The 15,490-nt window shown below is 46.6% G+C and overlaps 1 protein-coding gene across 1 annotated transcript in view; it reads right to left on the minus strand.

The window, feature by feature from the left end:
• GRIK4 (glutamate ionotropic receptor kainate type subunit 4) overlaps positions 1 to 15,490 on the minus strand; it is a 295,913-nt gene that overhangs the window by 114,234 nt on the left and 166,189 nt on the right. The window contains exon 7 of the mRNA XM_045555389.1: positions 650 to 811. Within this exon, the coding sequence (XP_045411345.1) occupies positions 650 to 811 (162 nt within the window). The remainder of the gene's footprint in view (positions 1 to 649; positions 812 to 15,490) is intronic.

Raw genomic sequence — 15,490 nt, forward strand, 5'->3', positions numbered from 1 at the left:
AGACCTGACGGGCTCCACAGAGGAAGCACACCCAACCCAGAAGGGGATGGCCAGGGGAAGGTCTGCTTCCATCACACACCACAGGGGAAGGAGCGACAGAGAGAAAGCACAAGGGGAGGGCAGAGGAAGCCTCTCAGGATGGGCTCCTGCTCAGAAGTGGCCCGGGCTAGGGGGAGGGGTAGAGCCAGGCGTCTGGGGATGAAGTTCCACTCTGCAGCAGGCTTGGTGTTTGCACGGCCCCACCCATCACCTCCTTCCAGCCTGGGCTTCAGTTTCCTTATCTGAACAATGGGGAAGCGGATCAGCTAAGAGGCCCTTCCAATAGCAAGATTCTTGCATCCTACACTCAGGAAGTCCTTGGCAATGGCATCATCAGAAGTCTGGCTGCAGGAGACTTGCAGACATCGCTAAATAACAGCTCGGTGCCTCCACACGATTCTTTCCCTACTGCCTTCTTGACCAAGTTTGTCGTTCTAGAGCTCACTGCTTCCCAAACTGTATCCCTTGCCCCCATGTCTGAGCACCTCTACACATCTCCTTTTGTGCTGGGACTGGAGAAGGGAGAAGAAGGCTGGACTCCAGGAGGGCTCGTTACCCAGAGGTTGGCCCGTGGAAGGGACACCAAGGAGAAGCCCAGGTGGGTACTTACCGCAGGCCCAGTGAAGGGCGCATGGTCACAGTTCTCCTGCCAAGACTGGTTGAGGCTCTGGGCAAACTCTTGGAAGAAAGCATGGGATTGGTTGAAAATGGAAAATCCCAGGATGTTGACGCGATCGTCCACAAGGCTGTCCATTCTCTGGAGCGAGAACTCCTGGAAAGACCAGCGGTCAGAAATAGAGAGTGTGGTTAGGTAGGGATGGTGTGAGGGATGGACGCTGCTCGAGCACATCCAGGTCCCTCATTCTAGTCCAACGATCACTAGACACTCTGCTGGGAACCAGGGGTCCAGAGATAATTACGAGTGAGTTTTCTGTGAGCTCACAGTGTCCTGGTCAGGGTGGGGGGTGGGCAAGAAATAAGCAGAATGATCTAGGTATATACAAAATGCACCGGATGGAGAGAAAAAAACCCACATGCCTGGCAGAGGCAGCCCTGCATCCGCAGAAGGCACGATGCGTGAACTGAGTCTTGAAGGATGCATAGGCATTTTCTGGATGGAAAATGTGGATGGACAAAGGCTATTCCAACCAGAAATCACCACGTGTACAAAGGCACAGAGGTGAGAAAGTGCACGGTCCTTTCAGTGAGCTGCCCATGGTGTATGTGGACAAAAGCATCACTCCTTAAAGTGTGATTCTACCACCAGGATCACCCAGGTTTCTTGTTAAAAAGTGATCATTCCTGCCCCCCACCTAACACCAGCTGAATCTGAGTCTGGGGAGCTGAGCCCCAGGAGTCTGCATTTTCAGCAGGTCCCTAAGTCTTATGCACCCAAAGTGTGGGTGAGCGCACAGGCTACATGGGGAAGGAAGGGTGAGAAGTGAAGCCAGAGAGGTCGGCAGGGGCCAGACCACGAGGGGCCCGGACCCCAGGCCAGGGAGTTTACACTGTGTCCTGTGGGTGACGGGACCCCAGGGGACTGTTAGCACAGAAGTGCCAAAATCAAGTTCGCTTTCTAAGAATCTCAACCTGAAGGTCTGCAGGTAGGGTTGTGCCTTCCTTTATCATTACTTTTTTTTTCATTTATTTAGCAAATATTTAAGTGTTTGTCAAGTGCCAGACACTGGTCTAGGCACAGAGAACATGCATAAGAGAGATACACTTGCTGCTCTTGAGGAGCTTGCAGGTTAGTGGGAGGGACAGTAAGGGAACAAACTCGTCACCTGTGGGGGGGTGGGAGGTGGGGGCTGTCACTTTAGACGAGGCACTCAGAGAAACCCATCAGGGGCAGTGACATTTAGAAGTTCAAGAGAGTTCTCCCAACAACCTTCATCCAATCCTCACCCAGCCACCTGGCCAGGGCCACGTGTTAGCCTGCAGGTGTGAGTGTCATCGAGGCCGGTTAGTGTCATAGGATGAAGCAGTGTCCTCCTCCGTGCTCAGGGCCTGGTCCTCCAAGCCCTCCCTGGGCCTACACAGGGAAACCAGGCAAGAGGGTATGGCGTATTCAGCTCACGGATACCCACTGCTGGAAAAATGCCTTCAAATGTGGCTCAGGCCATCTTCTCACAACGAAGTCACCTTCATCACACATTCATTCTGAGTGCCCTGCACGCAGCTCCCTGAGCACACAGTACTTACAGACCCCCAGACCAACCCATCAGCCACGCAGCCTGACAGGACAGATGGCAGGTGCCTTGGGCTTACTTTCTGGCCAGGCAGAAGCACGTCTTTCCTTCAGGCGGTCTCCTTCTCTGAAGACATCGCTGCTCCAGGCCCTGCCACCTCTCCTGCAGCCTCGCTCACATCTCCAGCCTCCGTGGAGGCCTCAGGCTCCCGGCCGGAGCTCACCCACCCAGGGCCCGGCCTCATTAGCTCCGGCTTGCAGACTGGAGTTACAAAGCCTCCTTTGCAGCCATCAGCCCCTGACAGAGTGGAGTTGGATGAGGATTAAGTGTATTTTGGATCCTGCCACATTCCCATCAGGGGAACACAGGCGTGCCAGAGAACGTATTGATTCCTAAGCTGATATTATCTCCTCTCTCTCCAACAGGGCAGCTGCCCGTGTGCTGTGGGCTACCAGCAGGAACGAGGGGGCAGATGGCTAATGAGAAGAGATGCGCTTGGCAAGGGTGAGACGACTGAGGCGCAGAGCCAGGCTGTCGTCGGGAACATAAGGGGCCTCACTGGCCATGGCTGGTGGAGGCTGAAGAATGTCCTCTTTCCCCTGGCTTCCTTATCAGCGTGGGCAGACACATCATCCCCCTCCACCCTCTCCCCACATGCATAGCCTGAGGGATGGAGGCCCCTTTCAAGGAAGCCCTGATCTCTTGGATGTCCACAGACTCACAGGGGCTCAGGGGGATGTGGCGGATAAGGGCTTCGGTGCTCAAACCCAGGTTCTGCACCACACCGGCTGCATGACCTTAAGCAAGGTCTTCAACCTTTCTTGGCTTCAGATCCTCATTTTGTAAAATAGATACAATAGCATTAGCAACCTTATAGGTTGTTTCGAGGAACAAGTAAGATGTATGCAAAGGCTTAGCATCTTGTGTGGCAAATATGATAGTTACTGAAATACAACCAAGAGATCTTGGGCAGCTTCTGGCCCCCTATTTTGGTTCCACTTGTCCTAGAAACCTGAGTTAGGGAGGTGTTTCCTGCAAATGCACGTTATAGGCAGAGTAAGAATGAATGAGTTAATTACAGACACTTAGACAGAGTCTATCAAGAAGTCAGCCGGTCTGTCTTCCTGCCTTTTAATTCCTAACTTCTCATCCCTCAATTATATCCTACTTTCAAAGGCCCCTTAAGATAAAAAGATTCCAGAAGCTTCCTTGATAATTCATTCTATTTATAGTGACTCATGGGATAGCTTGCTGAAGGACAGGAAGGCGGGTACACTCTTGTACTGCAATTTCCCAAGACACTCCAGGGTTCTACTCTCTAAGCATCCTTGCAGTTAGCAAATTCTTCCATATCTAAACTTAGACACTCCTACTGCTATTGAAGGCTATTTTCTAAAAGAATATGGGAAACAGCTGACCATCACCAATTTATATGCAGTGAAATTCTTCTATGCCAGTATTTCTCAAAGTGTGCTGCTCAGAAATTTCACAAAAACAAGGCTCCGAGTTCAAATAGGGTTAGAAATAAGGTAAGAAAACGTTACACATTATATTGGCCTTTTTGAGATACATAATGCACATTCGCATATTAAAGGCTGAAAGAAGTCCTGCAGTGAAATAGCTTGTTTAATTTTGTTTAACCCAAGATTTCCAAACACGTTGACCATGGGGCACTTTTTTCCCTCCAAAGCCCATGAGTGACTCACGGTAGTGTTCTGCAGGACACAACCTGGGAAATTCTGTCTAAACAGATTGAGAGAAGCATGTGTTACAAACCCCAAATCAAGCAGTGGGGACATTTTGCTGGAGAGATAGTTCATAAAATTAACACATTTCAGGATTGGAAGCGATTAAAGGTCACCCGGTTTCTGCCACCCATCTCCAGCCCTAAGAACGCACACACTCAGGTTCCCCAGCCACGCTACCTGGCCAGCTTCGACCTGTGTGAAATGACAGGAAGGGTGGGAGTGGTCCCTGGGGAGGAACAGGCTCTCGTGGGAACCCTGAGAGGTCCCTGCTACCAATAGGAGTGGAGTCCCAGTGTCCCAGCACCAGAGCAACCAGGGTGAAGAACAGAGCAAACGGCCATCTGGTAAAGCCAAGTGGGAGGGCAGGACCAAGACCAAATCCTCCACTACTCCAAGTGTGCACGGCTTTGTGACAGCCCCCTGCTGCCATTACTTGTTCACGAGTGTGGTTTCTCTCCAAAGGACTCTATGTTTCCAGACAGCAATGATGTGCCTGCCTCATTTTTGAACTCCACACTGCACCTGGCAGAGTGCCTGATACCTAGAAGCTGTTTGGTCAGTGCTGGTTGAAGGACTGCTGATTTAAGACATCTCCATGCCTTGGGGTCCTCACTGTGGCCAGTGCTGTCTAATCACACAGTCTTACACCCACAGAAGGTGTGAGAGCATGAGTGGAAGTTGTACCGACCCCTGATTGTCCTCTGGAAGTTGCATTATTGTATTATGGAAAACAAATTCCTGATAGATTGCTTTTTTTTTTTTTATCACTGGGGCTTCAGGTTAACAGCATTTTAAAATGTGTGTGCATGTGTGTGTGTATGCGTATGTGTGCATGCATGTGGGTGGATCCTTGTGCACACAGTGCTATATAAGGATCCAAATCACTACAGTTGAAGGTCAGGTCACAGCCACAAATGAATGCGGGGAGCTGTTGCCCTGGGATGATGTTGCCTCGTGGATGTGGCTTGAGAGCTGCGTGGCACACTCACCACGGGTGGTGCAGCTCCCTGAGTGCCCCTTGCTTTCTCCAGCAGGGGTGACACGTCCAAAGTCCTGGTTTACAGACAGGCATCCATTCGCTGCTCAGCTGTAGGAAACTTTCCATGGACCTACAGCCTGTTCATCCACCTGGGCCAGGGTGCAAAGACAGGCTGGGAGTGGGGGCTGAGTTGGGGATGGGACTGCAGAGGAGGTCCCAGGGCTCAGGTAGATGTGTCAGAGGGAGAGGGGAGGAGAGGGATTGGGAAACTCTGTAGTTACCGTGGCTGTGAGTAGAATGACCATGCCCCACACCACACAGAGTCCACGTGCCAAGAAACACACGACTTTGGTGCGAAGTGTTTGGGAGCATGGAGGGGTAAGGGAAATGATGGGCAGACCTTGTGGGCAGCCTCTGCAAGGGCAGGGAGTGCAGGGGAAGAGGTGTCCTCTTTGAGGAGCAGGGACACATTCAGCGTGGGCTAAGCAGCCAAGTCCCATCACTGGGGACTGGAGTTAGTCAACCCAGCGGATGGGACAAGCTTGGTTGACTATAAATAAAAGCACAAGAGCTTCTAATGATACAGGCTTGGCTCCTGTGCTTGACTTTAAGGAGAAAAGGATGCAATGAAAACACAAATCCAGATGTGTCTTTGAGTCAAGTCCATCTCCTAACTCAGGCCAAATGGGGAAGAAGGGCAAGTGGCACTCTGTGACTTTCTCTCTGCCCGACAGCCCCTTCTCCCCCTTCTCCAGGATATTCCTAACCCAGTAAATGCATCACTATTGTCCTGGACAACTAAGCTAGAAACTTCAGAGACAGCCTCAACTCCCTTCCTCTTTTACCTCCACACCAATCTATTGCCAATTCTATCAAATCTACCTCCTGAATGTCTCTTGAATCTCCCTTCCTTTCTAACTCCTCCAGATTAGGGCCTCATCGTTTCTTCTTTGCAATAGCTGCCTATTTAATGGAGATCATGCCTCTGGTCTTGGGATAGATGGCCACTGTATTGTTCAACCCCCAGGTGCCATTTATACTGATGACACTGTGAATGGGGCCCCTGGCACTGCGCAATGTGGCATCAGCAAACTGCAGCATGTACTAGAAAGTCCATGTTTTGAAGTAGGACAGTCCTGGATTCAGATCCTGATTTGGCCACATACTAGTTGGGTGATCTCGGGCAGGTCTCTCAACTTCCAGTTTGTCTACTGTAAAGCATCTATAAGAACATCTACCTTGCAGGGGTAATCCATGCAACGTGCAATCCATCCTCCATGCTGCGGTGCTACGAAAGAGGGTGAGCTTCCCCCTTCTCCGAGTCCTCATGCTACAGCTGGGCCCTGCCAAAGGGAAGTATCTGGCCTGGGGGCTTCTCCTTCCTCTTTCTCTTCCCCCTCACTTGGCAAGAAGTGACTCTTAGCTACTTGCCAAATGAGAAAAGTTTTGCTGAACACCCTAAGTTTTCCTTATTAACACCATAAGGTGTTAATAGCTTAGTGTAACTATTAGTGTCACCATAGAAAGCTTGAGTTGGAGTTCCAGATCTTCCAACCATAAATAGTAATAGCAAATTAATAATGATACTAATAACTACTACAGTTTATTGACTGCCAACTGTAAGGCATTCCACTGACAACAGGGTGGAGCTGAGGGCTGCCCCACACCACATCTGCTGAGCATGAAGTAGCTGGAGGAATATGAGCAAACGCCAGGGTGCGGCAGATGGGAAGGGATTAGGAATAAATGCAGTATAACTGAAGGCTTGTGTGGCTAAGGTAGTACAGAGAAGCAGACAGTTGAATGCAGCTTCGTGAACTTGGCCAAATTCTGCTGAGAGTTGCTCAGCAGCTTCAGCTATCCCTCGGAAAATCTCTCTATGTTCATCATTATTTGAGCCACGACTGCTTCCCTGCTGACCCGTGAACTCCCAGAAGGTACTGTGGACTGTCTCGCTCATTGCCGTATCTCTGGCACCTAGAGAAAATCAGTGAAACCAAAAACTGCCTCTTTGGCTTAATTAAATGGCTAGGAGAATAATTGTGCTAGAGAGAGAGGGTATGGATTTGGAGTTAGAACATTTTAAATCATATACTGTCTACTGGCATTTTGTCCTAGATTTTGCTCTCTGAAATCCCACATTAGAAAAGCCAATTATTGGTTTTTATAAAAAAAATTTTAAATGTCTTTATTTTTATCTCTTTTAATTAGACAAGTTTCCTCATTTAAAAGTGGGGGAAATAATACCTACAATGCTGTTGTGAGACTCAAAAGAGATAATACACATGAAAGCTCTATGTAGACTGGAAGTATGATACAGAACCCTTGAGTTATTAGTATTATTAGAAGTTGTAATCAAATAGCTCAAGGAAAGCCTTCCCATGTACTTTCAGACATTAGCAGGCAATGAGGAAGGCAGCGAGAGGAGTGGCCTTCCTGAGACCTCCCGGCTTCTGCATAAGGCCCCTCAGTCTCAGTTGGCCCAAGAACCTTCCTGCCAGGGTCACGGGCAGCCTATAAAAGGGGTCACCCCAATGTCTCTATGACCTCTGGAATCTCTCCCAGTTCTGCCACCTGGATCCAGTTGGGTTGTGCTATCTTTATTTGCAGCCTCTTCACTCCAGAACTGGCTCTATTTCTTAACAGTGGTGTGTCAAACTCCATAACCCCCTTAACAGTGGGATTTCAAACAGTTCCTTATTTCTTGCCTGCTCTCACCCAAGCTTCAGCCTTTGATCCTCTCTGCTCCAAGCTCAGCCCTGGCCCCTAACTACCTGGGAGAGGAAGCTGGCACCCAAATCAAAGTAATTTATTTGAATATCAGTTTATTAGTGAGTATAATAACATCAACCACTCCCATGGATGGGCCTCTACACAGCTTACAAGGCACTTTCATGTACTGCTTTTGGGCCTCCCAGCCATACTTGAAAGTGGACAGGTTTCCATATTCCCACTTGGTAGAAGAAGAAACTGAAGTTCCCAGGAGTTAGATGTCTTTCCCAAAAGACAGACTTGGAATAAAGATCTGGGTCTTTGGCATACAAGACCAGCACTTATTCTGTCTTCCCTACTGTGTGCTCAGCACAGCGCTAGGCCACCGGGAGATGGTGTCAACCCATTCCCCCTTGCTGAGATTGTTAATGACTGACAATGTCAAATGTTCTCACCCAGGAGTCCTAAGAACACCAAAAGATTCCAATTTCTTAACCCATTATAATCAAGCTAGAATGCTGAAAGATGTCCTTAAGACTATATCACTCCGTAATTTGAACATCTTATCTTTCAACCCCAATCTGATCCCCTCCTTAGGTTCCCTGCCTATGAACGTCACCATTATCTATTTGTCACTTAAGTTAGAATTTGGAACTTCTCCTCCACTTCTTCAGTTTTCTCACTGTCCACATCTCATTCATTCATTCATGCATGCACTCATTCACTGTCATTCAGGAACATTCTTAATCCTTTAGGTCTTCTGAATCTGCCCCCTGTCCTCTGTCCCCATTGCCTCTATCTCAATACAGATCCTCATCAGCATGTTCCCAGACCATAGACTCACTGATTTCCCTTCCTCTAGTCTTCATTTCCCCAAGTTCCTTCTACAAGCTATTGCTAGAGGGATCTTTCTAAACTATAAATTTGATCATAAGCCTCTACCTCGCCCCTGCATAAGACTCCTTATTGCATACAGGACAAAAACAAATTCCTAAAAAATCCCGGACCAGATGGTTTCACACCCAAATTCCACCAGACCTACAAAGAAGAACTGGTGTCTATCCTGCAGAAATTATTCCACAACATCAAGAAGTAAGGAATCCTCCCCAACATGTTTTATGAAGCCAATATCACCCTGATTCCAAAGCCAGGAAAGGACCCAACAAAAAAAAGAAAACTACAGACCAATATCTCTTATGAATAAAGATGCAAGAATTCTCAATAAAATCCTAGCAAATAGAATTCAGCTGCTCATCAAAAAAATAATCCATCACAATCAAGTGGGCTTCATCTGAGAGATGCAGGGATGGTTCAACATACTAAAATCCATAAATGTAATTCACCACATAAACAGAAGTAAAAACAAAGACTGTATGATCTTCTCAATAGTCACAGAAAAAGCATTTGACAAAATTCAGCACCTTTTTAAAATAAGAACAATTATAAAAATAGGAATAGATGGAACTTACCTAAAAATGATAAAAGCCATATATGACAAACCCACAGCCAACATCATACTGAACAGGGAAAAACTGAAAGCATTCCCGCTTAAGAACTGGAACCTGACGAGGTTGCCCTCTATCACCGCTTCTATTCAACACAGTGCTAGAAGTCCTAGCCAGAGCAATCAGACAAGAGAAGGAAATCAAGGACATCCAAATGGGAGCAAAAGTGGTCAAACTATCATTCTTTGCTGATGATAAGATCTTATATCTAGAAAACCCCAAAGATTCTGTCATGAGACTACTGGAATTGACAAACAAATTCAGCAGTCTCAGGTTACAAAATCAGTGTACAGAAATCAGTAGCATACCTATATGCCAAAAACAGTCAAAATGAGAACCAAATCAAAGATTCAATATCTTTCACAATAGCAACAAAGAAAATAAAATACCTAGGAATATATTTAAGTAAGGAGGTGAAGGACCTCTATAGGGAGAATTATGAAATACTGAGGAAAGAAATAGCAGAGGACACAAACAGATGGAAAACCATACCATGCTCATGGATCAAGAGAATCAACATTGTTAAAATGTCTATACTACCCAAAGTGATCTACAGATTCAATGTAATCACTATAAAAATACCAACATCATTTTTCACAGATCTAGAAAAAATAATTCTACACTTCATGTGGAACCAGAAAAGACCCCGTATAGTCAAAGTAACCTTAAGCAAAAAGAACAAATTGGGAGGCATCAATTTACCAGACTTCAAGCTATACTACAAGGCTATAGTAACCAAAACAGAATGGTACTGGCACAAGAATAGAGACATCGATCAATTGAACAGGACTGAGAACACAGACATAAAACCATCTTCATACAGCCATCTGATTTTTGACAAAGCAAACAAGAACATATACTGAGAAAAAGAATCCCTATTCAATAAATTGTGCTGGAAAATTGGATACCTATATGTAGAAGCCTGAAACAGTATCTGTATCTCTCACCTCTCACAAAAATCAACTCACGATGGATTAACAGACTTAAACCTAATGCAAGAAACCACAAGAATTCTAGAAGAAAATATTGGAAAAACTCATAGACATCAGCCAGGGCAAAGAATTTATGAAGAAGACCCCAAAAGGAATCACAGCATCAACAACAATAAATAAATTGGACCTGATCAAATTAAAAAGCTTCCGCACAGCCAAAGAAACTATTACTGGATCAAATAGACAACGTACAGAATGGGAGAAAATATTTGCATGTTATACATCCGATAAAGGGCTAATAACTAGAATCTGTGTAGAACTCAGGAAAATCAGTAAGAAAATCAAATAACCCCAATAAAAAGTGGGTGAAGGACATGAATAGAAACTTTTCAAAAGAAGATAAACTAATGGCCAAGAAACATGGAAAATGCTCAACATCTCTAATGATCAGGGAAATGCAAGCTGAAAACACAGTGAGATATCCGTTAACTACAGTGAGAATGTTTTTTATCAAAAAGTCCCAAAACAACAAATGTTGGCATGGATGTGGAGAGATAAGAACGCTCATACACTGCTGGTGGGACTGCAAACTAGTACAACCTCTGTGAAAAAGTAATATGCAGATACCTTAAAGAGCTAAAAGTAGAACTACCATTTGATCCTGCAATCCCACTACTGGGTATCTACCCAAAGGAAAAATGTCACTCTATAAGAAAGACATTTGCACTCAAATGTTTATAGAAACACAATTCACAATTGCAAAGATGTGGAAACAACCTAAGTGCCCCTAAATACATAAGTGGATTAATAAAATGTGGTGCATGTATACCATGGAGTACCACTCAGCCACAAAAAACAATGGTGAACTAACACCTCTTGTATTATCATGGATGGTGCTGCAGCCCATTCTTCTAAGTGAAGTATCACAAGAATGGAGAAACAAGCACCACATGTACTCACTATCAAATTGGTACTAATTGATCAACACTTATGGGCGCATAAGGAAGTAATATTCATTGGGTGTTGGGCAGGTGGGAGAGGGGAGGAGGGGATAATGCACACCTCACAGGTGCAGTGTGCACCATCTGGGATGGGCACATTTGTAGCTCTGACTTGGGTGGTGCAAAAGCAATATATATAACCTAAACATTTGTATCCTTGTAAATTTTTGAAATAAAAAAAGAGTCCTTAGCTAGACATACAAGTCTTTTCATGCTATCATTCCTGCCTACATTTTCCTCAGTGTCCACTTTGACCTCCTTCATCACCCAGGCCAGGCAGAACTGGCCACTCAATTGTGCTACCTCATATATACACCTATCATCACTTAGAGCTTTTTATCACAAATTTGTTCAAAGCTATCTCCCCAAGGACGAGTTGCCATCTGAAACAAACACATTATCAGTATCTGCTCTGGTACATCCCCTGTAGAAAAAAGGCAATGTTGACTGAATCAATTTAGGAAGGGGGTACCTGTCAGGCTGTCCCTCCTCTCACTCCATTGGCAGCCTGGTCCTCTCAACTCCCTGAGGCCCTTCTTCACAGCTCTATCTATTCAATTCTCCTTGGGACCCAGTGCATGGCAGAAGCCAGGCCCCAGACCCTTGTCTCATGAGTCCTCTCTTAGCCTTTCACAGGAGAGCCCTGGAGCCACCAGAAGTCCAGAATCTCCTGGGTACCCTTACATCCTCTCCTTCCCTCCCCACCCCATCTAACTGTGGTACCTGTCTGTGTATTTATCTACATCAGAGCCTGTGCTCTCTGCAGGCTGGAAGATTGCTTTTTGTGTAATAAGGTCTTTGAAGACAGTAGCAGCTGAGAGGCTAATTCATAGCTGTCAATGAATTCCATTTAATGGGAGATTTGGTCCTACATATCCCAGCTCTGGCTCTTTCTCCCTGCATGTTTCCTATTCTTTTACCCCCATGACCTGAACGTATCCATCCCTCCCAGGAGCTCTGTCCAGTCTCCGCTTTTCTTTCCCAACACGAGTCCACAAACAGGACGCCAAATGTAGACCATGTTCCGTCTTGTTCAATGCTCTATGCTCTGCACCATACCCCACACTTGTGCTTAGCAAGTAATCAATACACACTCATTAAATGAATTCACGTTCACCTGTGAACACCCATCGGTGTGGATCCATCTCTACAGAGACTTCAGTCATTTGCTCCCAGGAAGAAGAAGGCAGAGGCCAGGTGGAAAGCCCTCCCACCGCCTCGGTAGCAGCTGTGACTGTCTTCATTTTTTATTTACAAGACTGGTTTGTATGTCTGGGCACTAAATAAGTAGTTGTTAACTGTGTAGTTAATTGTGCGGCTGAAACCTCCAGGGGGTCAAACTGAGCTGAGGAATGGTGGACACTGGGCTCTCCCTTCAGGCTGGGGAGAGCTCTGATTTTCCGCAGGCTTGCTTCCTTCGGCAGGCATTGATTGCTCACCTCTGAGTCCCCTGCACTCAGGGTCCACCGATCAGGCCACCTGTCTGCACATCAGGGGCTGAGTCTCTCCTTTCCCAGGTCCCAGTGCATTACTGAAGGCACAACTCCCATCTCACCAGCGGTCCTGGAGTTGTTTAAGAAGATGAGTGATGCTGTCAATCAGTGGCCTCTGCCTCCTCACTGACTTTGCCTGCCCCGTGTCTGCAGCAGGATCGAATAATGGGCTCTCCACGAGGGCTGAGCACCTTGCTGACTCTGACGTGCTCAGGAGGCCACTGGGCTCTCGGATGGAGGGAAATATACATAATGGATTTTTAGATCTTGGCCATTTTTTAGATCTTTGTTAGTCTCATTCATTCCTTTGTTCATTCAACAAAAGTATGAGTCCTTCTCAAGCATGCACATTGTGCTGGGCACTAGATGAGCAAACCCTGTCCCTGTCCTCAAGGGGCTTATACTCAGTGGCAAATGTGAGGCGAGTCCTGGAGAGTGGCAAGTATAGGTGCTGTGCACGTGAGGTGGTCCCTTCTGCCAGAATTGCTGCTGATTTTCCTGAGCTGAGACCTGGAAGACGAGCAGGAGTCAGCCGGATAAAGAAGTGGGAAGAGGAGTTTCACAGACAGGGAAACAAGAGCATGTGCAGAGCCCCAGAGCAGCAAGAGCTTATAATAAACCCAGGGAACTGCAAGCCCAGAGGTAAGTTCATAAGAGGCTGCCTGGGTCACGCTAAAAAGTTCAGACTTTACCCTGAGCGTAACGGTGGAACCACTGAAGGTTTTGAAGCAGGAGGGGAATATGATCAGGAATGGTTTTAGGATAATATTATTAATAACTCTCAGCCAAGATGAAAATCCAGCTTTGGAATTCACAGGAGAGGCATCTACCATCTGAGTCATGGCTGGAGGCTTCAGAGGGACGGGCAGGCATCATGCTTACTGCTGGGCTGTGAATGTGAGGGGAGACCTCGGATGGTGATTAATTGAGCTGTTGATGCTTTTGACATTGAGTAGAGCCTAGTGCTGAGGATGGAGAAGCTGGATTGCTTAATAATAAAAGCAATTGCTACTCCTAATGGTGCTTGTAATACAATAGCACTTATAATGTAATAATAATAATATGATTTACCATAATGTCTTTTATTCTCAGTCTCCCCATGCTTTCCAAACATTCATTAAATCTCAAATACTCTTCTCAGCAAGACCCAAATTCCGTAATGCCACGAGCCTCCCTGGTAGCTGCAGCAGTCACAAGAAACCTCAGTTTCCCCCTTTGTCCTGGCTCTCAGCCTTTGCTCAGGGACCAGTTTACAGATCACATCAGAAGCCAGCAGATGTGCCCTGCCCAGAGCCCACCTTGGGCCGGCAGAAAGAACATGATGTCTATCATTTGCATTGTCAGGGATGCGCTGATTTCTCCAGCACCTTCCTCCAGGTGCCCTGGCTAGATCTCTCCTTGTATACCCTTTCGCCAGGTGACAGGCAGGAAAGTAAAAGAAATAAACTAATTTACAAAGTTGGCATGCATGGTAGGCAGGATTCTAAGAGGACACCCAACACACACACACACACACACACACACACACACACACACACACACACAATCCCCAGGACTGTGACTATGACGAATTTTACTCCTGTGAGTAGGTTATACTGTATGATGCAATTGACTAAAGAGGGAGATCATCCAGGTGGGCCTGACCTAAGAGTCCTTTAAAAGCAGAGAGTATTCATTGGCTGGTTGCAGAAGAGGAAGTCAAAGAGGTTTGAAGGGAGGGAGGGACTGGGCTAGAGGGAGGTCCCCTGTGGATGAGATGGAGCAGTCACGGGGTGAGGACCCAAGTGGGCTCTAGATGCTAAGAGCTGTCCCTAGCCTAGAGCCAGCAAGAAAACAGGGATTTCATTCCTACAACTGCAAGGAAGTGAATTCTGCCAACAACAGGAGTGAGTTTGGAAGAGGATCCTGTGGCCCAGGCATGAAAGCAGCCAGCAACACCTTGATTTCAGCCTGAGCAGAGCCCGATCACACCACGCCAGACTACTGACCTACAGAACTCTGCACTGATCAATGGTGCTGTTTTAAGCTCTAACTTTGTGGTAATTTGTGACACTGCAATGAAACACTAATACAGCACAGAAAAGCCACAAAGATCAGTTTGATGAGAACAGGATGTAGGCTGGGAGGTGAAAGGCAACTTCTCACATCTGCCACTTGTTGGCGGAAGAACCTTAGACAAGGCTCTCCAACTTCTCTGAGCCCCACTTGCCTTCCGTGCAGAACTGCAGCCCCTACCTAGTCGTGTTCTCTTGGGGGCTAAAGATCTTGAATAGAAGGAGCTCAGTACGGTGTCCAGCACACTGCTGGTACTCAGACCAGGAACAACTATTACTGTAATACCAGCTTTGGGAAATGGGTAGATTTTTATTATCAGACTCTCCTGGTGATGGATAATTGGAAAATTGCTGGGTCAGTAGACAGAAGGAAGGCTGAGGCATCTCTCATTAAATTAATGAGACATCTGAATCTTTAACGACTCTGTGGCAGAGGTCAAGCCAGGCTCCCCTTCTCCCAAAGCTCTATTAGACAGAAGGCCTGCGCAGTCCAAGGGGGGCATTTCCATTATGCTGCCAGAGATATTGAACGAGAATAGTCCCCAGAGTCTAGTTCTTATTTCAATTTGATTTATTTTACATGCACAGTCGGATGCACCCAGTTGCTAATACACACGGGCACAGAAGTGTGTGTGTGTGTGGGGGGTGGGTGTCGGGGGAAGATACAAGGAATGCATTTCAATTTTCATTAAATGCATGATTCACAAATATCTCAAACTTGGTTCTGGGGATCCCGTGGGACTTAGCTCCCTGTCATGCTGTCGGTCACACATCAGCGAAGGGGTTGTCTGATAATTGGTTTCTCCAAGGCAAAGCAGTGTTTCTTCACCTCTGTCAG

The sequence above is a fragment of the Lemur catta genome, chromosome 7, assembly GCF_020740605.2.
Source record: "Lemur catta isolate mLemCat1 chromosome 7, mLemCat1.pri, whole genome shotgun sequence".
Taxonomy (NCBI): Eukaryota; Metazoa; Chordata; class Mammalia; order Primates; family Lemuridae; genus Lemur; species Lemur catta.